General features: G+C 40.9%; 2 protein-coding genes across 3 annotated transcripts; one reads left to right on the top strand and one right to left on the bottom strand.

Annotated features, from left to right (window-relative positions):
* Positions 1-639: 639 nt before the first annotated feature.
* Positions 640-14,281, bottom strand: ACOT13 (acyl-CoA thioesterase 13). The gene is made up of 3 exons (XM_029242228.1): positions 13,834-14,281; positions 3,993-4,177; positions 640-2,301 (listed from the first exon to the last, which is right to left on the bottom strand). The coding sequence occupies exons 1-3, from the start codon at positions 14,116-14,118 to the stop codon at positions 2,145-2,147; spliced, it is 627 nt and encodes a 208-aa protein (XP_029098061.1). The 5' UTR covers positions 14,119-14,281; the 3' UTR covers positions 640-2,144.
* On the top strand, positions 14,216-27,713 carry TDP2 (tyrosyl-DNA phosphodiesterase 2). 2 transcript variants are annotated; one of them, XM_029242224.1, is made up of 8 exons: positions 14,216-14,491; positions 14,578-14,663; positions 14,824-14,889; positions 19,114-19,287; positions 20,238-20,329; positions 22,351-22,469; positions 24,014-24,184; positions 26,785-27,713. In XM_029242224.1, the coding sequence occupies exons 1-8, from the start codon at positions 14,327-14,329 to the stop codon at positions 27,064-27,066; spliced, it is 1,155 nt and encodes a 384-aa protein (XP_029098057.1). In that variant the 5' UTR covers positions 14,216-14,326; the 3' UTR covers positions 27,067-27,713. The 2 variants fall into 2 exon arrangements, with proteins under 2 accessions (XP_029098057.1, XP_029098058.1); XM_029242225.1 differs by lacking the exon at positions 14,824-14,889 and having other exon boundaries at positions 26,785-27,100.

Here is a 27,713-nt window from a genome sequence, read left to right as displayed (position 1 = left end):
TAAACAGTAAACTCAAGAGAAGTTGGGTTTATAATTTCAACAGGTATGGGAATCAAGGACATTTTGTTAGCTTTTAACAATTATCATCCTGGCTTTATGCCTGGCTTCATGGAAAAAAAAATATTCTTAATTTTAGAATAACTTTTCACATGTTTTCTGATCAATTTAAAATTAGAATCTATTTGAAATTAACACTTTATCATGGCTGGGTACTGTTCTAAGCTCTTATCTTAACCTAACAACCTTGAGGGGATCTAGATGCAGAGGTTTAGGAACTTGTCCACACTCATTGTGAGTAGGGGAGGATTTAAAACCTGGCTGTCTGGCTCTGTAGAGTTAAAGTTTTTATTTTAGAATAATTTTAATTGGGAAAGTTATAAGTAATACAGAAAGCTCCTGTATAAACTTCACCCACAAAATAACTCTTGACATTTTGACGTTTTGTCTTTCTCCATATATTCATATATACTTTCTGAATCGTTTGGGAGTTTGATCCCTTCCCCCTCGGTACTCCATATATCCCAAGTACTCCATATATCCCAAGTACAAGTACCACAGTAAAATTATCAAACTCAAATGTAACAATGATATAGTTTAATTTACCATCCATATTTCACTTTTGTTGATTGTCCTCCTATCTTTGATTATGTGGTTTTTTTTTTATTTCCCTATAGTTAGTACAGGATCATTGCATTCAGTTGTCATGTTTCTAGTCTCCTTTAATCTTGAACAGTTCCTCAGCTTGTTTAATGACCTTGACAGTTTGAAGAGTACAGGCCAATTTTTTAAAACACAGAGTGTCCTTATTTTACATTGGAGTGATGTTCCTTCATGGTTAGATTTGGATTATGTATCCTGGCCAAAGCCCAATGTAAGTACCTTATGCCCCCTAGAAACACACTGTCCGTGTACACTGTTGATTTTCATTTTAATTGGTCAACGTGATGTCCTATTTCCCCATTTTATAGTTATTATTTTATATCTACCCCTCCACATTTACCAGCATTCTGTTAAAAGGAAGAGCTCTCCTGTCTGCTGTTTATTCAATATTATTACCTAAACAGTATGGACTCCCTTTTCAATGCTGTATAATTTTCATGCCTCTCATCATTTTCTTGAGCACTTCCTTACTTTCAAAGCACAAGATATGTTCATCTTGTAATTTCCCTATCTCAGCCCCCAGCTCAGAAATCAGGTATTTCTCCAAGGAGCCCAAGTTACATTTAGTGGGAAATACTAGATCTGGGTTTCTTGTGTGCTCACTGCTATCAAGTCTGCTTCTGTCCTTTCAGCAGACAGATCAGCATGTATTCTAAGACAACCAAAGGACAATAAACCTTTAACTGTTGACTGTGTTTCCAGTTTCCAAAGTTGCTTTGGAACTTTATGATCTTCAGTCATGAAATGTTAGCTAAGACCCCCTGATGGCAGAAACCAACTATTATGAATGCCATAGTCAGGAAGACTTCGAGAAATGGACTAAACAATTTGTGAACTTGGTCTTTCCTTAGTACTGCAGATTGGGAGATTCAAGATCTGCATGGTTTTATCCTAGGTACGAGGAAAGGGGCTAATAGTATGCTGCCCCCACCACTATAAAATATGCCAATCCTGTAATAAATTCTCAGAAAAGCAGTGCACCCACTGGACTATTTATCACTAATGTGCTTAGCCTGAAACTTTGTTGAGGACTACTCAGTCTACTTTATTTTCCAATGTGGCCTATGGTTCATCTATTTTGAAGTTCCATAATCTTGAAATTGGGTTAAAAAATGCAACATTTTAGAGCTGAGAAGGACCTACAATTTGTTAAGGATTAATCGTTAATTTGTATTTCTCCTTTATCTTGAATTTTAGTTTCAAGGTAATCTTATCTCAAAATGGTCCTGCTAGCTTTGCTTTACCTGTTTTCAAAACACTTTTGAGCTACGAATGTTTTCATCCAAGTATCATGTATGATTATAAACTAAAACTAAAGAGGCTTAGAATATAGACAACTCTATCCTATATTCCACTTGATCTCTATGGCATTTTCCCCAAAGAAGATATTTCTTTGTGCTAATTTATTTTGAAAATTATATTTGTTCAAGTCAGATTTACTCTGGACATTCATTGTTGAGTTTCTTTAGGTCACCCTGCTGTTCTCAGTTTCCCAGGTGTTTTGTGTGTCTGCCTTGTGCTATTAATTTTCCCGTGGCCTTGTTCATCAGATCCACAGAAACAAATGCAAGTGTTTTTCCTTGCTTCAGAACATGTGCTGTAATCACTATATCTTCTCCCATTTTAGCAGGTGACATGTACCTTGAAAAGAAACATTTAAATTTAGTTAACAGCAAATAGGTTTTAAAAGAGAAAGTTGTGTGCATCTCATAACAGCCTTATGTTACTTATTTACTCCTAAATAGTTTAAGAATAATATCCTTTCTAATTTGAATGGCTGGTCCTGACCAAGTTATATCTTACTGATTCCTTATGCACACAAATTTCTTTTCCCAAAAATATAGGAAGGGGTTTTCAACTGCCCCTGCCTCCCCGCACCGCCCTATTTTTTTTTTTTTTTTAGTTTCCCTCTTAATATTTGTGGCTAGAGGTTTCCTTGAGCTTTCACTTAATTGGCTTAACTTCCTAGGTGAAGTAACACTTGGTGTTAATATCTTGTCATATCAATATGCAGAACTTATTCAACTCTAAAATGACTTAATAAGAACTATAAGGAATTAATATGAGGCCCTTTTGAATCTCAGGCAGCTCTTGATGGTGGCCAATACTTTGGCAACACATACTTTGAAAGGCCAAAATTATGTTTAGCTTATTAAAAATCCTTTAGGATTGTAGCAGCAGTATCTTAGAAGATCAGGAAATGCAGTGCTAGGTTGGAAGATCTCTCTGCTTGTACAGAGATCTTAAGGCAAAGGGTCGTAGAGGGTCTTGAGGCAAAGCAGAGTCATCAAGTGGTCTTACCCTTATCATGTGGAATAAGGTAAGGACTGCTGAATAGGCTCACCAGTGCCCAAGCAGATCCTTCTTTTTGTACGTCTTAATTTCAGAACACCATTTGCATCTTGTCCTGTGATTTGCTTACTGCACTCTCAATTTATTTCCATAGTAGAGAGAGACTGAAAGTTAAGTTAGCCTAAGAAAAGATTTAGATTGTTTAAAAATCTGATACATTATTTCCATTGCCCTTGTGATATATCACATTGGCTTTGCCACCCTAACCCCTGCCTCCCCTTCCAACAAAAATCTTTCTTCTCTTGCTTAGGTGGAAAAATCAATTGTCTTGAAACTAAATCCCCGGGCCCTGCACTCTTTAGTGAACGGGACACTGGCGACAGTACTAGTTAATGTGGGAATTTAATTTTTTGCATCTGGAAGTGTTTGACCCCTGCAGGCATTTTCACAACAGTGAGTGACAAACCTGACATCTGGGGTTCTGCTTCCTTATCATGAGAGCATGTCTGTGCAGTTGCAGAAAAACATGAAGTATTGCAAAACTGGACATTTGTGTTCACCTTGTTACAAGGCAATGGCGATGTATACGTGAAGGTTTCCTCAACTTTTATTTTTATTCTAGCTTTTCTCTATAGGTACTCAGTACAACCTTCATGAGACATTTGTACAAGTGACACTTTTAAGGATTGTATGAAAAACAGTTACAAACCGTGAGTTTGTGATGATTTTTTTCCCCACCAGTATGCATATTAGAAGCTGAATGTTTGCCTTTTTGAGTGTTTAGATCATTCCCCATTTATTACTGGTTATATTACTGATTACTTATTATTACTGATATATATTGTACTTGGAAATTAATTCCTCTAGTTCTAGATTCTAAAACCATGGAATATTTTAAGGCAAATCTATAGCTGCATTTAAGGATGACCAGCTAAGGGCACCTCATGCTTTATTTATGTTATGAATGTGTTTCGTCTCGGTTGTTTGAAATGAGTTACCACGTTGGAAAAAGTTATTTGGGGTACAGTTTGGATACATACGTTATGTTCATGTCGACACTGACTCCGGGTGCTCCCCTTTCTGTGCACAGCAGAGCATATGTTGATACGACGTCCACTAAAGTGGCTGTCATGCCACCATGGAGGGTGCCCATTTTATTGGTATGCTGCTCTTCTACTTTCACTTCACAAATCACTTTCCCAGGGACAGCAGAAACAACAGTCACCTAAGTGTAAAAAAAAAAAGAATTTTGAATATTTGGTGGTATTAGAAAAGCCCAAACAGCCTAACAAGAACTATCATTGGATTAAACCAAGTCACCCCCAAAATGTTGATTCAGAAATTGAAAATCAAGTTACCAATCTCTCTCTGATAGAAATTAACTCTGATGTAAACTGTTTTGAAATAAAAAGGAATACTTAGGGAAAAACAGGAGTAGTTTTTCTTAATCTCCACTCCTCTGCAGAAATCAAACATTCCCTCTGAGCTTTTCAGCCTGTGTACAACAACCTGGCATCTCTTAATGTCTCCTTAGAAATTTTGCACCAACAAAGCCAGCTGGTCCTTGTGATCTGTTAACCCATTATAGTTTTAATTTGGATGTTCTCTAGTTTTTGCACAAAGTAGTTTTTTAGATTGACTTCATAATGAATGGTTTAAAACCATTTATTGGAAGAAATTGAGTAATTTAATGCATTACTAGAATTAATAAGCTTATACCATAAACTTATTTTAATATGAAAAAAGTTTGATAGAATCCAGCAAAGGTAAATTGCTGCTTTTAAGGTCCTGCCCCATTTATGGTATCATAATGAAAAAATTATATGAAAGATAAAGTGTGGAACAATGAATTTAAAATGTTATATCAAACATCTTTAGAAAGGAAACTTAAAGAAAAATAATAGAAATATGTTTCTTATATCCTATCTAAATTACTAGGAAAAAACATCATAGATAATATTTAGAAGCTGGAACTAAACTGTGAATGGAATGTGCTGCATCCAGCAACGTAATTCTCACCGTCACTAGAAGTGTTCAGGCAGAATATGGATGAATATTTGATGTGTCTGTTTTTAGATACAGGAAAGGATGTCTCAAGCATTAAATGGTTTAATTCTAGATAACTACCATTTACTGAGCACTTTCATGTCAGGCACTGTGCCAAAGTCTTTCCATATACTATATAACAAGGAAGGGATTATTTCCAGTTTGTGTAACTTAAATTCAGAGTGGTTTACTCTCAAGGTCACCCAGGATGTGACAGAACTGAGATTCAGATCTAGGTCTGTCCACCTCCAAGTCTCCCTAGTTGCTAAGTATAGAATCTCTAGGTATTCAGCGGCCTTTATGCTCCCACCAGGCAGACATTTCAGCATTTCACAAACTATGACTTTAGTTGTTTGTTGTTGTTCATCCCCTAGAAGGCCCTGATGTAAAACAGAAACAGAACTATAAAATATGAACCATCCTAAATAATATGTTTTGCTTAATGGGTAAATCAATGGAAAAGTAAACGTTAGAACGGGATCAAGTCTATTTATACAATAAATGACCTAGCCACAAGATGTCCTCATAAACTAATAATACACACCAAGCAAGCCCAAGGTGTAAACTCACCTTATTGGGGGCATTTACCTGAGTCTGTCAAGCACTGCAGTCTAAAGATGAACGACATCAAATCCCTGCTTTTAAGGGGTTCCCAGTCTAAAGGAATAGACACACATGCACACTGCAGTAGAGCGAATTACTGCAGATAGGATAAATACAGGTTGCTGGAAGTAAGGATCTTACTTATCAAAGTATGTTTTCAGGTAAGAGACATTAGGAAAAGCATCCTGGGGAATTATTTGTGGATTGAAGGACGGGCAGGGGTTAGGCAGGTGAAGACAGGAAAAAGCCAGGCAGTTCAAGAAATAGAATCGAATAGGAAAGCATCATAGTCACCAAAGGTAGTTTAGTGTAATTTTAAGGTATGGTGTGTTTAGTAGAGGTCAGTTCTTAAAGTTCCATTTTATTATCTAACTTTGGCTGGGATGACAAAAGGTAAAACAAATGTCAATTGGATTTTCTACTGCAGACTACTGATTTTTTGTTTTTTTTGGCTGCATCAGATCTTAATTGCAGCATGCAGGATCTTCGTTGCAGCGTGCGGGCTCAGTAGTTGCAGCACATGGGCTTAGTTGCCCCACAGCATGTGCGATCTTAGTTCCTTGACCAGGGATCAAACCCATGTCCCCTGCGTTGGAAGGCGGATTCTTAACCACTGGACCACCAGGGAAGTCCGCCAAAATACTGCTTTTAATATTTATCTTTTTCCACAACTTGACAAAGGACATACTAAGATACAAAACTGGTTGAAAAGGTACGTTGGAATAGAGATATTTTTGTACTGGTCAGCCAGATATGGCAGAGAAATGCTTTTATGTGTTGCCAATTCTTTTTGGTTTTTTTGGCTGGGCTGCATGGCTTGTGGGATCCTAGATCCCTGACCAGGGACCGAACCCAGGGCCCTCAGCAGTGAAAGTGTGGAGTCCTAACCACTGGACCGCCAGGGAATTCCCTGCGTTGCCAATTCTTGTCTCCCTCAGTAAAAATAAGTAAACCAATGGAAGAAGGGATGTCCAACATTGGGATGTCCATCCCAATGAAGGGATGTCCTACCCAACCTCCCAGAACTAAGAAACAGTCTTGCGGTGGAAAAAACAAATGGAGAGCTACCTGTCTGATGAAGAATGGGGCTGGGGGGGCTTCCCTGGTGGTGCAGTGGTTGAAAATCCACCTGCCGATGCAGGGGACACGGGTTCGTGCCCCGGTCCGGGAAGATCCCACATGCCGCGTAGCAGCTGGGCCCATGAGCCGTGGCCACTGGGCCTGCGCGTCCGGAGCCTGTACTCCGAAACAGGAGAGGCCACAACAGTGAGAGGCCCGCGTACCACAAAAAAAAAAATGGGGTTGGGGGGAGGACACTATTTAAAAAAAAAAAAATAGATCTCAGTCAAGATATAGGCTGTAGAGAGCACACATGTTTATTTGGTTACTAACTATGGCTAACTTTGTGTTACAGACCATGCTTAGAAATGTACATGCATTGTCTTACAGGCATTGAGACCCTGTCTCGATCCTCACAAATCTTTGAAGTAGTGTTATCTCCATTGGACCCAGGTGTCTCTGGCTTAACCACTAATGCAAAACTGCCTCCCCTCACATCTCACCTGGACTGCTGCAGACAACTAGGACCTCATGCATCGGGAGGAAGATGGGCGTGTAGCCTTTTATGATGCCATGGGATCAGAAATATAGCTGCCATGGCCCCAATAATCCTGCAGGTTGGATGACTGCAATAGATAGGCAAGAACTTTTATGGCTCAGCCCAGTCTGACACAACAGACTTCTCAGTTTAGCATAAAAATGGTCTTAAATGGACATGCGCTCATATAAACATCCGCCCCTTTTCTGTATGGCCTGCAGTGTACTGTCTCTTCCCTGCACCTCAGGCATTCACATGAGTTTATATGACTCATGCTACCACAGCATCCCCCACTGCCACCCCTGACCTGCAGGCTCAAATTCCATCACAGAGAGAGATGCTTCAGGTGACGAACACAGTTTCTCCCTTCCTCACTTAGCTTTTCAGTAAAGACATTGAGAAGGGATCCCTAATAGTCAACAGCAATGAAGGAGACAGTCCCTAATAGGAAGCTCTGCCCAGAACCCAGAATTATTCCTAGGCCTTGAGGTTTCCAATCTTTCTGGTCTTTTAAGAGTCACCGCCTGATTGGGACTGCTGCTGATTGCTGAGCAGCACACACGCCCTCTGCTAATGGATAAAGAAACATATGTCTCTGGCTCTGTAAGGGTGTCTGTAACGGGCCTCAAGGAGTGTGGCACATGGCATGAGAAAACCTGCACGTATGTACAAACGTGAGTCAACCAAGGAGATGGAATGCGAAAGACCATATGTATGCACAAAAGCACAGAGAACAGGTAATACTGGTGGATGAGAATTTTGTGTATTTGTAAAGGAGGCTGTTTTCAAAGCAATTTGCCCTGATGATGGACACAGCTGATTTCACATGTGACACAGTACAGATACCAGAGGAAGTGTGTCTGAGGATGATGTAAAAATGCACCTGCATATAAGCAGGAAAAGAGGTAAAGAGTAAGATAGAAGGTGGCAGTGTGATGGGGTGGCAACGGCAAGAAAAATAGTTGGAAATTATGTTAAGGGGCCATAAAAGGGCATAAGCTATTCAAGAATTGTGGTTCAGCCATGCTGTTGTATCAGCCCAACATTTCAGTTTTATAATAAATGTATGTTTTAGTAGCTTAATTACACAGGTGACTAGACCAATAGTTAAGAGTACTAGCTCTGGAGCCAGACTTAGGCAAGATCCTTTTTTTTTTTTTTTTATATTTTTTTTGGCTGCATTGGGTCTTTGTTGCTGTGCGGGCTTTCTCTAGTTGCAGGGAGCGTGAGCTACTCTAACGTTGAGGTGCGCGGGCTTCTCATAGCAGTGGCTTCTCTTGTTGCAGAGCACGGGCTGTAGACGTGTGGGCTCAGTAGTTGAGGCTCGCAGGCTCTAGAGCGCAGGCTCAGCAGTTGTGGCGCACGGGCTTAGTCGCTCCGTGGCATGTGGGATCTTCCTGGACCACGTCCCCAGCATTAGCAGACAGATTCTTAACCACTGCACCACCAGGGAAGCCCCTTAGGCAAGATCCTTAACTGACTTTCCTTAGCTGTAAAGTGGAGATGATAGCACTACCCTCCTAGAGTTTTATAAAGATTAAGATAAAATTCAAATTAAGTTAGAATGGGGCCTGGCATATCATAGGTGATTAAAACATTTTAATTCTCATCCTTATCAAAGTTGTGACTCAGACACAACCATCAAACTGAAAGTTGGTTTGAATAGTTTCACATTTGCTTAAATTTTTAAAATTTGCTTAAAATTTTTATTTTAAGCAATTTTAAGGTGCAGGGATTTGCTTAAAACTGCCCAGTTGGAATTGTTTCTGTCGCCAAGATCAAGGATGACTTAATTACTAAATTCAGTGGATGCTTTTCAGCCTGTCCCTTACTTGACCTCTCAGCATTCTGCAACATCTAAACTGTTTTCTGGCCTTTCCTGAACTCCCACGTTCACACCTCCGGATTCTTTTCCTCCTCCATTAGCCACTCCACATCCCCTTTGCTGGCTCTTATTCTGCAATGCCCACCAGGAGTCAGAGGGTCAACTAATCATTCAGACTCACAAGCCCACCAAAGGCTACAGTTGGTGCCAGTTTCACTCAGGATACAGGACAGTTTCTCTAAGGTTAGGTACTATAATACAATGTTAACACACAGGCAGGGAGCGGACAACTTGGGTTTAGATCCCCCTTACTAGTTGTGAGGCCTTAGAAAAGTTAAGCTTCTATTTTCTCATGTGTAAAATGGGGATAATAATAGTACCTGCCTCATCGGGTTGGCAAATGGCAGATTTTATCAAATTATTCTAGAATGCCTATAAAGGTGGATGCTATGAAGGCCTCTGTCACATCAATCACATTGGCAAGATTTCTCTCAAATACAGCTTCTCTGCTGCCTTGAACCTGGAAAAGAGGGGCTAATAGAGGAGGAACTTCCTCACCACCTACAGACTGAGGATTGGGGCTATCCACTGCTCCAGATCTCCTCTCAAGAGGGAAAGCACAAACTTGGGTAGAATTTTTGCAGCTGATCTAGTTTGGAATGTAGTACCTGAATATAGAGTCATTCCCAGGAAGGAATTATGCCCTGCAGGAATGTAAATATGGTGAGCCAGTTATGATAAAGCCACAAGTCAAACAGCAACAAAGAAGTTTAAATAATCTGTTCACTGAGGAACAGTATTCCAGAAATATCTATTGGCATATCGTGTTGATAAATTTTAAATAATATTACTGTCATTTTGTGGTAGATCCAAAGCCTCAAAGTTTTTCTAGTAAGTATAAGGTCAATTCTTACCTTCCTAATCATTTCTATAGTCTTCAAAGGCTGCTTATCTTTCTCAACCCTGTATGTCCTCAAGGTTCAGTCCTAAATCCTTAATGCTTCTCTCTAGTCTGTGTTCTTCCTCTTGAGACATCTCATTCACCTACACATCTTTACCTCTCATTTCCACAAGGATGACTCTACACAATTTTACCTTGCTTCGGAACTGCCCTCCCTTATTTCTTTGTGTGTTGGATTCCACATGGTTTTCCAGATCTCACCTGAGATTCCAGATCTCACCTGAGATATGTCCTTCCACATGTGTTATTGTGGGGGAAAGAGTTCCACTGGCAAGTAACTTAAACATAATAAGGTTAAACATGTTTATCACAGAACTAGTCAAAAGTTTTAAGATATAAAAGGGATATAATGGCTCCACTCAGAGGAGATACATAGTGTATCCAAATTCAGAGAGACAGACTGTAGATGAGGGTTGCCAGGGCTGGGGAAAAAAGGGAATGAGAAGTTATTGTTTAATGGGTAGAGTTCCAGTTTTGCAAGATGGAACTCTGCTATGGACTTGCTCCCAAAGAGCTCTCAGTGAGGAGAGGGAAGACAGAAAAATCAACAGATATTTTCAATAATGAATAGTAAGCCCTATGATAAAAGTTATCATAGGAAAGTTCTGGAGATGGATGGTGGTGATGTTACAACCATGTGAATGCAATAATTACTATTGAATTGAATACTTTAATATGGTTAAGATGGTGAACTTTATGTTATGTGTATTTTACTACAACTTTAAAAGGGGGTATACAACATCAATGTTTTCTGAAATTTATTCATAGAACTCTTTTTTCTCAGGGCACATCTGATGGGACTGTTCCTTGGAACCCACTTTTCTCTTCTCTGAGACGATAAACTCCTAGAGTGCGAGGCATCGTGACTGGCATTTCTTTATAACCTAGAGTACTTAGTTTGTTGACTGATTTAAAAGTGATCTTATAGCAAGAACAGGACACTTTCTTTTTTGGGCTTAAAACAAAGTCATTTATTAGATTTTGATTCTGTCAGTTGGCAATTTAGGCTGGGCTCAGCCAGCCAGTTCTTCTGTCGGGCTTGCCTGGACTCACTCTTGTTTCTACAGGCAGCTGGCAGATTGCTAGGAGCTGGTTGACTTAGATGGCATAATTCACATGTATGGTGCTTGGTGCTGGCAGTTGGCTGGAGTGATGGGAGTGACAGACCACATGTAGGACATTTATTTTGCATGTTAGTTTTTCTGAATCAGTGTTTTATAAAAGATAGGTTTTGTGGGTATTTATAAACACTGATAAAACAGAGGTTTTAAAAAGAGAACTGGCTTAAATAAAGAAGTTCTAATGTATGATCTCATGCACTGACTTGACATCTGTACCATGACTAATTTTGCAATTTGCCTTTTTCAACAGATCATTTTTAGAGGAACAGAAAGTCACCATCATTTATCAGATTCTATATGCCAGGTCAAAACATCTGTCCAAAAAACAAAATCCCCACTGGAATATTATCAGCCAAATTTTCAAGTGTTATTCTACTTGATTCATTGATTTTGTGGGAGTGGGTGATGGAGCAGACTTGACACAATAGCACTGTACATCTCACTTGCTTCTTACACCCAGAAACATTATTCCTTCTCACCTTTGCAAAAGCAATGAGGTATAGAGGACAAGTGTGTCTGAGAGACCATATACATCTTTACTCCAATTTAGTTTTAACAATATTCTTGCATTTTAAAATCTTGCACTTAAAAGTGAGCATTTCTTGCCTTGAAAAATCTCTGGTGTCATATTTAAATCACCAAATGGACAATTCTTTGACATAAAATAATTTTGTCAGTCAAGGTCCAGTGAGGCGCAGAAACCATACTAGTTATATTAAGAGACTTTAAAGAATTGTTGGGACTTCCTTGGTGGCACAGTGGTTAAGAATCTGCCTGCCAAAGCAGGGGACACGGGTTCGAGCCCTGGTCCGGGAAGATCCCACATGCCGCGGAGCAACTAAGTCCGTGCGCCACAACTACTGAGTCTGTGCTCTAGAGCCCGCGAGGCACAACTACTGAGCCTGCGTGCCACAACTACTGAAGCCCGCGCGCCTAGAGCCCGTGCTCCGCAACAAGAGAAGCCACTGCCATGAGAAACCCGTGCACCGCAAAACGAAGAGTAGCCCCTGCTCGCCGCAACTAGAGACCCAGTGCAGTCAAAAAATTAATTAATTAAGAAAGAATTATTGGGCTTCCCTGGTGGTGCAGTGGTTGGGAGTCCGCCTGCCGATGCAGGGGACACGGGCTCATGCCCCTGTACGGGAAGATCCCAACATGCCGCGGAGCGGCTGGGCCCGTGAGCCATGGCCGCTGAGCCTGCGCGTCCGGAGCCTGTGCTCCGCAACGGGAGAGGCCACAACGGTGAGAGGCCCGCCTACCACAAAATAAAAAACAAAAACAAAAAAGAATTATTAACCAGAGATTTAGAGAAAGACCACATTCTGTTCCATGCCAACACATGTAGAAATCGCAAGATTTGAACAACCAACTGAAACTTCAGTGCAAAGACATGGTTTATATATTATAGAGAACAACAAAGTTGCAATTTATCTAGTTTTGACCTAGGACAAAATGAATGATAAGAGGATGGTTTAAGTCAAGTGTTCAAAACCTCAGCACTGTTGACGTTTGGAGTGGGTGATTCTCTGTCGTGGGGATGGGGGAGGGAACCTGTGCAGTGTGGGATGTTCAGCAGCATCCCTGGCCAATAGCCACTAGATGCCAGTCCCACCCCTCCCACCACACTCCAGTTGTGATGATCAAAAATGTCTCCAGACACTGTCAAATGTCCCATGGGGAGCAAAACCACCCTCAAATGAGAACCACTGGTCTAGATCACGTTACCTTAAAATTTATGGTAAAAGAAACCATGTTCACGACTGGATTAATACATCACTAAGCATAAACCTGTACTTTAGCCTGAGCAACTCTTCCCACACGAAAAGTAGACAACTACAAAATCCATTTTTGATAAAATTAACAAATACAGAGCACCTACTATGATACTGACCTGTGCAGTTAATATGGTAGCCACTCGTCACCTGTCAGTATTGAGCACTTGAAACATGGCTAGTATGAATTGAGATGTGCTGTAAGTGTAAAATTCACACGGGATTTCAAAGATTAAGTACAAAAAGTACTCTTTTCTACTGATTACATGTTAAATGTTTTGGATATAATGAGTTACTTAAAATATTTTACTAAAATTAGTTTCACTTCTTTTAAAAATGTTTATAATATTGTAATAACAATTATATAATGTTACAATTATAAAATTATTATTATAAAATACCTCATTCAAAATGGAGTTGGGAAGCCCTGAAGGGGGAACTTTCCCCCACTTACCACTCCTCCCAGCTTACTTTATAAACCCCAGAAGGAAAAAGGAAGATTTTCTCCTCGTCCAGCAACAACCCAGCTGCTGAGAAACCTCCGCAACTCAACCAATGAGACGACCACAGCCCCAGCTCTCCTCTCCTCCAGCGAACTTGTTCAAAACAGCTCCTCTCAACATTCTCTTCTCCTCGCTATAAAAGAACAGTTGAGGACTTGCCTATAGTTGGCCACAGTTTGCATGTCCCAAAGTGCAATTCCTCTGCTATTTTTGCTGGCTAAGCCATTTTGCTGGCTAAACCACTTACGTTTTCGCTTTAAAGACTGACAGATCAATGTAGGCACACCTAGCACATAACTGTGCTCCATTAAAGTAGTAATTATTATTACTAAGGTGAATTTAGGGACGCAGTCCAACAGAATCTAGCCAGAGACAATTTATTCAGCGCTCACCACGAACCAAGCATGGTGCGTTCTTTCCCTTCATTAGAAACCGCGCCTTCGCCTCTAATACCTTTTCCAAACTTCTGTCAAAACCGAGAGCCTTTCCTGAGAACTTTATCGCCTCCAGCAGACTCTTCGCCTTACAGCTCATCGTGGACCGTTCGCCGGCTCCCAGGCCCCACTCAAGAATGATTCTTGGAAGAGCAGGGAAGCCCGGAAATTCGCAAAATAACAAGGACAGAAAGGGCGAAGGGTTTGCAGCCTTCTGGGCCCGCGACGCGCTCCAAGTCCGCACTCGCGTGCACCTGCGGCCACGGTGCAACCGCGGCTCGCGCACTGACGTTCCGCGCCTCATTGTGACCTCGCGCGCACGCGCTGTTTAGCCCTCGCCAGCCCGGGCCCGCTTTCTTGCTGCGCAGGCGCGCTGTCGTCCGCCGAAAGCGGAGCGCGTTTCCGCACGAGGAGGTTGATGCGCGAGCACCGGGTCGCTGGGCGCCTGCGCAGAGGCCCAGGCGTCTCCCCGCTCGGCCCGGGTTAGAGGGAGGTGAGCTGGCGGGGATACCATGGAGCAGAAGAGCGGTCCGGACGGTGCACCGGAGGGTGAGCGGGAGGAGGGAGAGCCCGAGGTGAAGAAGCGGAGACTTCTGTGTGTGGAGTTTGCCTCGGTCGCGAGTTGCGACGCCGCCGTGGCTCAGTGCTACCTGGCCGAGAACGACTGGGAGATGGAAGTACGCTTTCGCTGCTTCTCTCTTTCCCGCTCTTTACTTTGGTCCGTGCAGCGCACACGTCCCATCCCTGTGTCTTTGTTTTGCAGAGAGCGCTGGACTCGTACTTCGAACCGGCAGTGGAGGAGAGCGCTTTAAAAAGCCACCTTGAGACCGCCTCTGAGCCCAAGTCCTGGTGAGTGATGAAGGGGCGGGGACGACTCTGGGCGGGGGCAGTTTATACTGGGTTGCGTTGGGCGTCCTGGGACCTGCAGTCGAGTTGGACGGCCGGGTTTGAGTAGAGGCAAGTCTCGCCTCTGAATAGCCGGAGGCTGAGGGTTTTTGTTGGTGCGTAGGGTGGAGACGCATCCCAGCAGCGGAGCTGACGCTTCTCTCCCGAAGTCCAGGCTGTCACTTCGAAGGTACTTTGGAGTCGGGGGGTGGGGAGTGGGGGAATATCTGAAATGTAATTTTTTGACTCCAAGTTTAGGAAATATGTAAGCAAGAGTTTCAAAACAAATGAATGAGGCAAAATCCTCTACTGAGGAATGGTAACTTGGAAGTCTTCTTGCTTCTTATATTGTTGTTATTTATTCTTTGCCGCCCGGCCAGGATAATAGTTTTTATAAACTGCACATCCGCCCCTATTATTCCAGTGCTCCCTCCCCAATTCATGCACTTCTGCTCTTAAAGTCCAGGTGCCTTACAGGTCCCTCCACGGTTTGACCATATTTCTGGATTCGTTTCCTTTCACACTCTCTTTCCTACCTTACAAAACTTTCAGGCATACCAAACTTTCCCTTTCTCCAGTGGGCCATTTTTTCTTGCCTTTCAACTTTTGTAAAGATATTTATCATCTCTGCCTAGAACCCTTTTCTTCCTCCTTCCTTGCTAAGTAACATTTATCTTAAAAGTCCAGCTTAGACATTGTAAGGTCGGATCTTAAGAAACGGCACCGCGAAACAGAGGAAAGCTTCAAGTGAGCTTTATTAGGGAGCGCTCCCGGGCGAGGTTCACTGGTCCGAGAGAAAGGGGCCAGAGAAGTCGCGCCCAGTCCTAGGCGTGGGAGATTTTTACTGGGGTGTAAGGGAGGGGTGGTTTGCTATGCAGGGTGATTCCTTATTTGGTGAAGCTACGGCTGGGCTAGGTATTGACTAGCTTACTTTCAGGGGTTTGAGTCTCCCACCCCTCCCCCAACCCCCGTCCTTGGGGCAGGAAGTCGGGGGAGAGTCTCTGTTGATTCTCAGAATATGTGAGAACCCTCTGCCTCAATGCTTCTTCTTCCTGGAACCGGCTGATGCTTCCTCTTCCCCGGGCCAGCTGGCCTTACAGACATGACTTGTCTTCAAGAAGCTTTCCCTGATTTCCCAAGTCTGGGTAAGGTTCTCCTCTTAAGTAATTCTATATAGCATCATGCATGACAACTTAATTCATATTATAATCTCTATTTAGTATTTTATATCTCCCACTAGACTACACATTTGGTGAAGACAGTATCTGTGTCATACATTGTTGATTTCCCAAAGTCTCATACAATATTTGGCATGTAATAAGCTCTCAATAAGTATGAATCGAATATATAAAGTTCTCCCAGCTGTATGGGCAGCCTCTACAGTTAACTGTTCATAGTAGATACTCTTTTCTCCCTGTGATCTTTTCAGCTGCACTGTCTTTTAAATGTGATAAGATCATTTCATTAGGCTCCTTTCTCCGTCTGCCTGGCCTGTTGTTGGGGAATTGTCTACCCATTCATAGTGACATATCTCTGGCTCCCATGTTGTATTAGCTAGAGCCAGTTAGATTAGTAGGTGTTCACCTAGCCCGTGCTGGCCAGTCAGATCCTCTCTCCTGGGATTAGGACCAAGAGTGTTTAGTGAATCTTCCTGTCAAGCTGGGACTGTACATGTTAACTCAGTACCTGTGGGGGACCCATACCCATACTCTTTTGTGCATGGGGAAGCTGAGAATGCTAGTCTGCAGAGAGAGAGTGAAACCAAGGGACGCTGAGTAGGATTGAGAGAGAGCCTTGATCGAACTTCCATAGGCATAGCTGTGTTCCTGTACTTGGCTCTGGGACACGATTGTTTCCTTGTGAATCCTTTTGTTTTACTCAGACTAGCCTGTGTTGGTGTCTGTTAGTTGTATCCTAAATTGTAGTCAGTAAAGAAATTGGAACAAAGGAGGTGGAGTCCCTGAAATCGTCCCTCAAAAAAAGAGTGGGTGGAGCTGAGTAATGGTGGGGTAGAGGACCATTAGGAGTCCCCTAGCCCAGAATCATGAATTGGCAGAAAACAAGCAAAGTGATGGATGAGGCTGTGGTCTGTTGTCTCTTGGAACTCAGATCAAATGCCAGTGAGAGTGAGGCTTTATCTATAGCATAGAATAAGAATCCACACTGATATAAATACATTTGTCCAGGAGTGAAGGGAACACTTTCCCTCACAGTAGAATTCCAACTACCAAATGTTGAAGGCATGTGAGAGTTAGAAAAAAAATTACCATTTGGGAACTATCTTGGTAGTAATTATCTCAGACAGGAATCATCAACGGACACTAAAACTAAGGGACTTGCCTGGTGGCGCAGTGGTTAAGAATCTGCGTGCCAATGCAGGGGACACGGGTTTGATCCCTGGTCCGGGAAGATCCCACATCCCACCGAGCACCTAATCCCCTGCACCACAACTACTGAGCTTGCTTGCTGCAACTACTGAGCCCATGTGCTGCAACTACTGAAGCCCGCACGCCTAGAGCCCGTGCTCCACAACAAGAGAAGCCATTGCAATGAGAAGCCCACGCGCCACAACAAAGAGTAGCCCCTGCTCGCCGCAACTAGAGAAAGCCCGCACGCAGCAATGAAGACCCAATGCAGCCAAAAAAAAAAAAACAAAAACAAAAACTAATAGGTAAAAGTTGATGAGAAACAAGACGTTTACATAGTCTCAAAGTACCTACCCGCAAAATACTTATTACATGGGGGGAAATCATAACTGTGCAGTGGAGAAACCAAGGGATCAAAGTTAACGTGACCAGTACTGGAGACAAATCCAGTACTGTTGGATCAGGCCTCCTGACCTGATGCACTGAGGAGGACACCCTATCACTTCTGTGTGATTCCTGCCAAAAAATGCACATCCTCAGAAAACATCAGACAAACCCAACCTGAAGGACATTCTACAAAATAAATGGCCTGTATTCTTCAAAAACATCAAGGTCAGGAGAGACAAAGACGGAAGAACTATTCTGGATCAAAGGAGCTTGAAAGAAATTCATGCCATCTCAATGCAACATGTGATCCTGGATTAGGACATTACTGGCACAATTGGCAAAGTTTGAATAGATCTTTAAATTATATAATAACATTGTATCAATGATAATTTTCTGATTTTTGATAATTGTACTAGGGTATGTATGTATGTCCTTATTTTTAGGAAATGCATTCAAAAGTATTTATGCAAATGTTTCAGAATAAAAAGAGTAAAGCAAGTAAATGTAAAGTAAAACGTTAACATTTATCTGGATGAGTGTTGAGTAGAATTCTTTTTACTGTTTTCTAAGAGTCTAAAATTATTTCAAAAAAAGTTTAAAAGTTAACTAGACTTATGGTGATCATTTTGCAGTGTATACAAATATTTAATCATTATATTGTGTACTTGAAACTAGTATAACATTATCTGTTAATTATACCTCAATAAAAAAAATTTTTCAGGAGTTCCCTGGCAGTCCAGTGATTAGGACTTGGCGCTTTCACTGCTGTGGCCCGGGTTCACTTCCTGGTTGGGGAACTAAGATCCCAAAAGCTGCGTGGCGTGGGCAAAAAAGTTTTTTTAATTAAAAAATAAAAATTTTTTAAAGAAGTTAAAAATTGGCATTACATTTATTAAAATTATAAATACAAAACCCTAGTTCTTAAATTTATGTATATTTTATAAATGCTTAGCCGTCGCCTTTTAATAATGTTTGTCCCTCCACTCAAATGTCTGGGCCTTGGTGGGAAAGGTGGGGTCAGGCAGACCTGTGGGCTGGAGCCCATACACATGGTCTCTCCAGCATGATAGTCTCAGAGTAGTCAGATTTCTCATGTAGCAGCTCAGGGTTCTTGTTGGGAAGAGTGTTCCAAAAGGCTTGAGTGAAAGCTACAAGGCTTCTTATGGCCAAGCCTCAGAAATCCCAGAATAATCCTTCTCACTATATTCTATTGGTCAAGCAAGTCACTAAAGTCCAGATTCAAGGGGAAGGGTATTAGTTGGACTTCACCTCTCAGTGAGGGGAACAACAAAGAATTGTAGCCATTATTTATCTGGCACAATGAGATCTTATTTCGAATGTGATTTAAAGTGAATCCAGATAAATGTGGAAATCTTACATTACTCAGTCTGATTTGGGGTCATAATTTATCAAATCATTTTAGTGACCTATGTCATTGAGGGATATTGAGTTGGTTCTAAGTGAGCAGACATTTGGATAACACAGTAAGAATCTATTTTTCCTCACTCATCAGACTCTTGCTCTTCTATAGGCAGATACTTTTAGGACTCTTAAAGTTTATTTACCTGTAGAATGAGGGCTACAGAGAGTCACAAAATAATTTTTAAATTAATCAGTTTATAGATTATTTGCAAAGTTGTGTTTCATTCTTATCTTGCCAGTGTTGACCTAACCAAGGAAGAAACAAGTGATTCCACTAGTTCTAAAACCAGCACATCTGAAAATGTTCAGCAAGAAGATGGCAGCATGTTCTCTTTCATTACCTGGAATATTGATGGATTGGACCTAAACAATCTGCCAGAGAGGGCTCGAGGGGTGTGTTCCTATTTAACTTTGTAAGTATTATTACATCTGTGTCATGGTAATGTGATAACGTGTCTTACCTGCCTACAAGGAGGGTAACAGTTCAAGGTTATGGGCTTTGGAATCGGTCCTGACTTCAGAGTCCGGCTGTCAGAGGAAACATCTGAAGGAATTGGGAATGACTGCCTCTGGGAGCAGGATTGTGGCTTGGGATACAGAGGGAACGCTAATTTTTGTTCGTAGCCTTCTAGTACTATTTTATTTACTAAACTGTGTGTATAATTATCACTATGAAAAGAAAATTACCAAAAGGATCCGTATCTGCCACACACTAGCTCTGTGACCTTGTGGAACCATTTGTAAACCACTTCAGTTCTCCAGAGCTCAGTTTTCTTCATCATGGATAATAACTGTTTCAAGAGGATTGAAGAAAATAACACTTAAAGCATCTGTTAAGAGTGAGGACCGGGGCTTCCCTGGTGGCGCAGTGGTTGAGAGTCCGCCTGCCGATGCCGGGGACACGGATTCGTGCCCCGGACCGGGAAGATCCCACATACCGCGAGCGGCTGGGCCCGTGAGCCATGGCCGCTGAGCCTGCATGTCCGGATCCTGTGCTCCGCAACGGGAGAGGCCACAACAGTGAGAGGCCCGCGCACCACAAAAAAAAAAAAAAAAAAAAAAGAGTGAGGACCATTGTAGGCTCTTAATATTATTGGTTTCTAGTGTCAATGATTCCTGTTCTTCTAACTTTGAAGGGTTGTCATGTATATGTTTTTTTTTAATTTTATCTTTACAGTATTATTTGTTAAATAGCACAGGTCTTATTTTATAGTTATCAAAGGTCAGCATAAATATTGAATATTAGGTGTCCTAGAGGACTATAATTTTGTGTTTCTTTTATGCTGTGGCATTTTCCTAATCTAGGTAGCTGCAAATGAAATGCTATACCTCATATTTTTCATAAATTGATGTGTTTAATTAGGTACAGCCCAGATGTGGTATTTCTACAGGAAGTTATTCCCCCATATTCTGCCTACCTAAAGAAGAAAGCAAGTAGTTATGAGATTATTACAGGTAACAGTTTTCCTGTTATTTAACTTGTCTTTTTCTTTGAAAAACAAGGAGAGAGAGAAACCAAAGTTAGACAATTGGAACATAGACAGGAAAAAGCACAAATAAAGTAAGTTTGAGAAAAGAAGTCAGACACAGGATACTAAAAGAATCATAGGAGAATATTACATATGTGGAAAAATGGTTGAAATGGATGATTTTTCAGGAAAATATAAATTGCCGAAATTTGAGGCACTAAGTAGCTTTTTGGTGAAATCAGATTGTTAGAAAATGTTTAAGTGTGGTGATTGCACTGTGGTTATGCTTTTTCAAAAAGTCTTTATTAATTTCTTTTTATTTATTTTGTTCTTTTTCTACCTTTTTGCCCTGAATATTTTAGTTTTTGATTTTTCATCTATTTTGTTTTTACTAAGTGCATTTTAATATACCACTTTGGCTTCATTTCGTGACTTTTGGCTAAATCTCATGTTTTCTTTGACTTTCACTTTTACCTAGTGTATGATTTTAATTTTGATTTACTTTTTAATCCAAAATTGCTGAAGAGAGGGTTCTCTCTATCTGCCTTTCTCTCTCTCTCTCTCTCTCTTTGCGAGACAACTTTTCTGCATTCTCTTGGGGATTCCTTTTGCCTGTCTTCTGTTTTGGTTATCTTGTTTTTCTGAATCCCATGCTTTCTTCCTTGATTTACTTCCTCATTTTATTGGAGCACATTCTCTGGTCACTTTCTAAGAAGTAGCACATGGGGAGTGAAGTTTTTGAATCCCAGCCTATTTGGAAATGCCAATGTTTTATTCTCATAGTTCCTTGATAGTTTGGCTGGACAAAGATTTCTAGGTAGAAAGTCGTTTTCCCACAGAATTTTGAAGGCATGATTTCAGTGCTTCCTAGTTTCCATTATTGATGATTAGAAGTCTGATGCCATTCTAATTCTTGATCTTTCTTCCCCCCCTTCCCGCTCTGGAAGCTTTGAGGCTCTTCTTTTTTTTTTTTTTTTTTTTTTGTTTGTTTGCAGTATGTGGGCCTCTCACTGTTGCGGCCTCTCCCGTCGTGGAGCACAGGCTCCGGACGCGCAGGCTCAACAGCCACGGCTCACGGGCCCAGCCACTCCACGGCATGTGGGATCTTCCCGGACCGGGGCACGAACCCGCGCCCCCTGCCTTGGCAGGCGGACTCCCAACCACTGCGCCACCAGGGAAGCCCAAGGCTCTTCTTTTTAACTCCAGTGTTTTGGGGGTCTTTTTTTCATTTATTATGCCAAACACTTGGTAGGACCTTTCAATCTGGAGTTTTGTGACCTTCAGTTCTGGAAAATTCTTTTTTCTGTCTCTCTCTTCTTTCCTCCCTCCCTCTCCCTCCTTCTCCTTTCTCTCCCTCTCCTCCTCCTTTCCACCTGCTGGACTCTCCACCTGCCATCCTTCTAGTCTGCTGCCCTCCTCCCTGCCCCTCCCTTTCCCATTCTTCTCCTTTCTCTTCCTGTTCCTCTTTTCCTGGTTCCCCTCTGTTCTGATAAACCAGTGACCACTGCTCCACCTACTTTGTTCTCTGAAAAACTTGGAAGCTTTCATTCATTGCCTCTCCATTTTCTGTTTCTTCTTGCAAGTTTATACCTTTCTAAATTTTTTATTCACTTACTGTGATTTTTCTGGTGCTTCCCGAGTGAAAAGTAACTGCATGTCAAGTTGCCTCAGTTTAAGTCTCATCTACTCTGCCTTTCAGAAATTTTTCAAATTTTTATGTTTGGTATTGGCACTGTTAACTGTTTTGGACACTTATGTAAATGCATTTTTATTTTTGTATTTCTTCCATACTTCCAGTTACACTTTTATATTTCTTCCATACTTACAGTTACAGAGGGACTTGGTTGACCATCTTCAACTATTTTGAAATAATAGTTTACTTTTAAGATTTATATCCATTTAAATATCTATACCTGCTTGTTACAAAATTTTCAGTAGGGGAGCTTGGGATAAACTGCAGATACCCCTGATCTCTCAGCCTAAATTCTTTTCCGCACGCATTTGAAGGTCATGAAGAAGGATATTTCACAGCTATAATGTTGAAGAAATCGAGATTGAAATTTAAAAGCCAAGAGATTATTCCTTTTCCAAATACAAAAATGATGAGAAACCTTTTGTGTGTGCATGTAAGTAATTTTTTTAAATTGACTGGTTTTTTAAAAAAAAGAATGAACTTTTTTTCATAGTTCCATGATGGGGTCCTTTTTAAGAAACCATTGTCTTTAGAAAAATATTTACTCCTCACTTATAGGCTCTTTTAAATTGTCTTAAAGAACTTTATAAATTAAATTTTTACATACATTTCAAATATAGACAAATTGTAAAAATAAAATCCTTGATTCATTAGATGTTTTCTTAATGTATAAGAGTTTGCTAACATTCCACAGTTGCTTCCTAAAGTAGTTTTTTTTTCAATTTTTTAATTTTTATTAAATGCACTGTACTTGGTACTGTGTTGTACTCTGTGAGTCTTACAAAAATGAGTTAAATAGATCTTGGTCTCATAGAGCTCATAGATTAGCAGGGGAGAGACTGTATGTATAGTACCTAAAAGAAACGAAAGGCATAAATGCCATGGGAGAGGTATAGTGATGTGCCATGGAAGTTTAGAGAAAGGAAAGATGATTTTCAGCTGCATTGTTCAGTGAAAGTTTCATGATGGAAGTTGTGTTTGAATTGGGCCCTGAAAAATATGTAAAATGTAGACATTAAGAACAGTGCAGGGCTTCCCTGGTGGCGCAGTGGTTGAGAGTCTGCCTGCCGATGCAGGGGACACGGGCTCATGCCCCAGTCCGGGAAGATCCCACATGCCTCGGAGCAGCTAGGCCTGTGAGCCATGGCCGCTGAGCCTGCGCGTCTGGAGCCTGTACTCCGCAATGGGAGAGGCCACAACAGTGAGAGGCCCGCGTACCGCAAAAAAAAAAAAAGAACAGTGCAGGTGGCAGAACCACCATGAGCAAACATTTGCAAATTGTACATAGCAGGGTATGTATATATGAAAGAGGGCATGTGTAGCTATAAACGAGCCTTCTATTCAGTTGGATGTAGAGGGCACAGAGGGGGTAGTGTGACGACAGGTTGGTAAAGCAGGTTGGATCCAGGTTATAGGAGATCATGGATGCCCAATGTGAAGGAATTTGAACTGGACTCTGCAGGCAATTAGTTTAAATAATGAGAGATCTTACATTGTCGGTATCTTAATTGCAAATGGTAAGTGATTCTCATTCATTCATTTAACTGACATTATTTTGAGTTACCTATGTGCCAGGCTCTCGGTAACATAGTAATAAATAAAAGAGCCATCTTTGCTTTCAAATGACTCAGGGCTTTGTAGGAGAGAGATAATTGTGCTGCAGTTCGATCTAGGGGACTTTATAAACAGTCTACACAGCGTGCTGTAGGAGGATAGGAGAGGGAGCCACTGATGCCTGGGATGCTGGGGAAGGGCTCCCAGTGGAGTTGACATTCGAGGGAGGTTTTGAAGTATTAGTGGGTACTTGCTCAGTATTCTTTGACCTTTAAGGATAAGCACGGTGCTGGTTATATAGTTTCAGTCTAGTAAATATTGATATATACCAATCAGTTGAATAATTACTGATTGTGTTAAAAAAGTTCAGTGTTAATTGTTAGTGGATCATTTTAACAACTCTAATTATTTATCTTGTTGCAGGTGAGTGTGTCAGGAAATGAACTTTGCCTTATGACTTCTCATTTGGAGAGCACCAGAGGGCATGCTAAGGAACGAATGAATCAGTTGAAAATGGTTTTAAAGAAAATGCAAGAGGCTCCAGAGTCAGCTACAGTTATATTTGCAGGAGATACAAATTTAAGGGATCAAGAAGTGAGTGATGAAGTCATTTCAGTGTTTATGGGCAGATTATTGCTGTGGAAACTAATTTAGGTTTCTTTTGACTAAAGCTATTAAAACTAGGACTTTGATGTGTTCATAATGTATAAGTGCAGGTGCAATTCAGCAAATGATTATTTAGCCTGTGCTACTTGCCTAGCACAGGGGAAGCAGAGGCAGAAGGAGCTGTTACATTATTGGGTGAAAACATATATATGGTATATGAAACAGACAACACAAAACAATATATATTGATTAACAAAAGGGGTTTAGAGAAAATAATGATTAGAAGAATTTAGAAAAGTTCATTTATTTAGTTGTAAGGTAAGAAGAACAGAAAGATTTGACCAACATAGTTGTCCCTAACTCTTTTCCTTCTGGATTTTCTGTTTTCAACCTTTTTTACCTTCATGACATTGGATTTGGCAGTGATTTCTTGGATATGACACCAAAAGCACAGACAACAAAAGAAAAAATAGATAAGGTAGACTTAATCAAAATTAAAAACTGTTGTGCATCAAAGGGTATTATCCATGGAGTGAAAGGGCAGCCCGTGGAATGGTAGAAAATATTCGCAAATCATATATCTGATGAGATACTCAGAATATTCAGAATATACAAAGACCTCCTACAATTAAAAAAAAAAACACACAGAAAAAAATAACCTCATTAAAAACTGGGCAGGGGACTTCCCTGGTGGTCAAGTGGTTAAGAATCTGCCTTCCAATGCAGGGGACACAGGTTCCATCCCTGGCTGGGGAACTAAGATCCCACATGCAGCAGGGCAACTAAGCCCACACGCCGCAACTACTGAGCCCATGTGCTGTGGAGCCCACACACCACAGCTAGAGAGCCCGTACGCCACAACTACAGTGCCCACATGCCACAGCTTTGGAGCCCACGTGCTCTGGAGCCCATGCACCACAACTAGAGAGAAGCCAGCACGCCGCAATGAAAGATCCCATGTGCCACAACTAAGACCCGACACAGCCAAAAATAAATGAATACAATTTAAAGTTATTTCTTTTCTTTTTTTTTTTTTTGCGGTACACGGGCCTCTCACTGTTGTGGCCTCTCCCGTTGCGGAGCACAGGCTCCGGACGCGCAGGCTCAGCGGCCGTGGCTCATGGGCCTAGCCGCTCCGCGGCATGTGGGATCTTCCCGGACCGGGGCACGAACCCGTGTCCCCTGCATCGGCAGGCAGACTCTTAACCACTGCACCACCAGGGAAGCCCTGAATACAATTTAAAAAGGAAAAAAATGGGCAAAAGATTTAGACATTTCTCGAAAGAAGATATACAAATGGCCAGTAAGTTCATGAAAAGATGTTTAACATCATTAGCCGTGAGAGAAATGCACATCAAAACCATGATGAGATACCACTTCACATCTATTAGTATGACTATTATAAAAAAACAACAGAAAATAACAAGTGTTGGCAAGGTTTTGGAGAAATTGGAACCCTTGTGCACCGCTTCTGGGAATGTAAAATGGTGCAGCTGCTGTGGAACATGGTGTAAGGATTCCTCCAAAAATTAAACAGACTTTCCATATGATCCAGCAAGTCCACTTCTGGGTGGATACAAGCAAGCAAAAGCAGAGCCTCAAAGAGATAGTTGTACACTTGTGTTGGTAGCATTATTCACAGTAGCTAAAATATGGAAGCAACCTAAGTGTAAGTGTCCATTGACAGATGAATAAACAAAATGCATATATTGATACATGAAATAGAATATTATTCAGCCTTAAAAAGGAAGGCAATATTGACACATGCTATAACGTGAATGAACCCTGAAGACATTATGCTAAGTGAAATAAGCCAGTAACAAAAGGACAGATGTTCATGATTCCTCTTATATGAGTTTCCTAAAGTAGTCAAATTCATACAGACCGGAAGGAGAATGGTGGTTGCCAGGGGCTGGGGGGAGGGTGGAATGGGGAGTTCGTGTTTAATGGGTAGAGTTTCAGTTTAGGACATTGAAAAGGTTCTGGAGCTGGATGGTGGTGATGCTTGCACAATCATGTGAATGTACTTAATGCCACTGAGCTGTAATGATAAGGTCGTAAATTTTATGTATACTTTACCACGCTAAAAGAAATATTTTAATCCTAGAGTGTGAATGGGAGGAAAAGTTAATGTTGTTAGTAAATTTCAAATAAAACTGAAGGCATTTGACATTATTGGATCATATAAATGGTATACTCAATTTATAGATTAGAGTAACAGTTTTGCCTTCTTTACACTTAATGTTCATTTTTTTAAAACTACTAATAGCAATAACTGAGACCATGGATTTTCAGTCTTCTGAGTTTTATCTGACTCCCAAAGTTAGGAAGCTACTTGTGGCAGAAGAGAGAAGGGGCAGATTTCAGACTTCTCTGTCTCTCTTGATATTTTTATATTACCTACTTATTATCATGCAGTAAAATAATTTTATAATATATCTAGTTGTATCTAGTTTTGCATTTGTGCATTAATAAATAATCTGTGGCATTCTGATTTGAAAAGTTGCACTTAGATGTGGTAACGGTAAAGACCTTTTTAATATAAGGGAAAAAAGACTGAAAAGAGTTTTCTTTCTTTTTCTTTTTAGGTTTCCAAATGTGGTGGTTTACCCAACAACATTTTGGATGTCTGGGAGTTTTTGGGCAAACCTAAGCATTGCCAGTATACATGGGATACACAGATGAACTCTAATCTTGGAATAGCTGCTACTTGTAAGCTTCGTTTTGATCGAATATTTTTTAGAGCAGCAGCAGAAGGCGGCCACATTATTCCCCGAAGTTTGGACCTCCTTGGGTTGGAAAAACTGGACTGTGGTAGATTTCCTAGTGATCACTGGGGTCTTCTGTGCACCTTAGATGTAATATTGTGAACTGCTTTTCAAATATGAGTTTTAAATGTTCTGAGCAATTTTTTTCTGTGTTTTTGCAAATATAATTGCTACCTGTCTGGAAAGGTAGTTTAATATGGAGGAATTAATATACTGGATCATTGTAACAAAAGAAAAAACGACTGTGATTTTATTTTGTGGATTGTGTCCTCAGATTTCAGAACTAAATCTTAGTGTTTATTTAAACGAAAGCATACCTGTGTTCGGAACATGAGGCCTCTTAATGAAAGGTCACAAAGGCTATCTTGTAATAGTGCTCACAGCTGCTGGCTAGATCTGCATTTAAATAGATTGCAGCTGTCCTACGTCAGACTTTTTGTCAGCTAACAGTGCCTAATTGGTAAGCTAGAAATGAACTCATGATTTAAAATCCCTTAATTTTTAAAAATTCATGTTTGTAGTTATGTTACCAACAGAGGCAAAGTTAGGCTTGATAATGATTAAAGTCAGTTTTATAGAGGCATTGGACTTTTTTTCTAAGAGAAAAATGTGTAAAAAGAATTAGCCTTTTAGTTTTGCTACTTGTAAAACTGAATTTTTTTCAAGACATGAATGAGGAACACTTCTACATGTGCTTTAAGGAAACATTTTTTTCCCCCAAAAGAGAATGTACTTTAAATAAAGTATTC

Source organism: Monodon monoceros, unplaced genomic scaffold (assembly GCF_005190385.1).
Source record: "Monodon monoceros isolate NGI ecotype Baffin Bay Population unplaced genomic scaffold, NGI_Narwhal_1 Super_Scaffold_3, whole genome shotgun sequence".
Taxonomy (NCBI): Eukaryota; Metazoa; Chordata; class Mammalia; order Artiodactyla; family Monodontidae; genus Monodon; species Monodon monoceros.
This window is presented reverse-complemented; position numbering and strand designations above follow the sequence as displayed.

What these genes read in the sequence shown, in the direction of transcription:
- ACOT13 (XM_029242228.1), bottom strand. Translation starts at nt 14,118, where the DNA reads ATGAGGCGCGGAACGTCAGTGCGCGAGCCGCGGTTGCACCGTGGCCGC. An exon ending in TTGACAGAAGTTTGGAAAAG is followed by an intron (nt 4,178 to 13,833) that starts GTATTAGAGGCG and finishes TTTTACACTTAG; the next exon opens with GTGACTGTTGTTTCTGCTGT. An exon ending in AGTGTCGACATGAACATAAC is followed by an intron (nt 2,302 to 3,992) that starts GTATGTATCCAA and finishes TTTCTTTTCAAG; the next exon opens with GTACATGTCACCTGCTAAAA.
- TDP2 (XM_029242224.1), top strand. Translation starts at nt 14,327, where the DNA reads ATGGAGCAGAAGAGCGGTCCGGACGGTGCACCGGAGGGTGAGCGGGAG. An exon ending in TCCAGGCTGTCACTTCGAAG is followed by an intron (nt 14,890 to 19,113) that starts GTACTTTGGAGT and finishes TTATCTTGCCAG; the next exon opens with TGTTGACCTAACCAAGGAAG. An exon ending in GAAACCTTTTGTGTGTGCAT is followed by an intron (nt 22,470 to 24,013) that starts GTAAGTAATTTT and finishes ATCTTGTTGCAG; the next exon opens with GTGAGTGTGTCAGGAAATGA.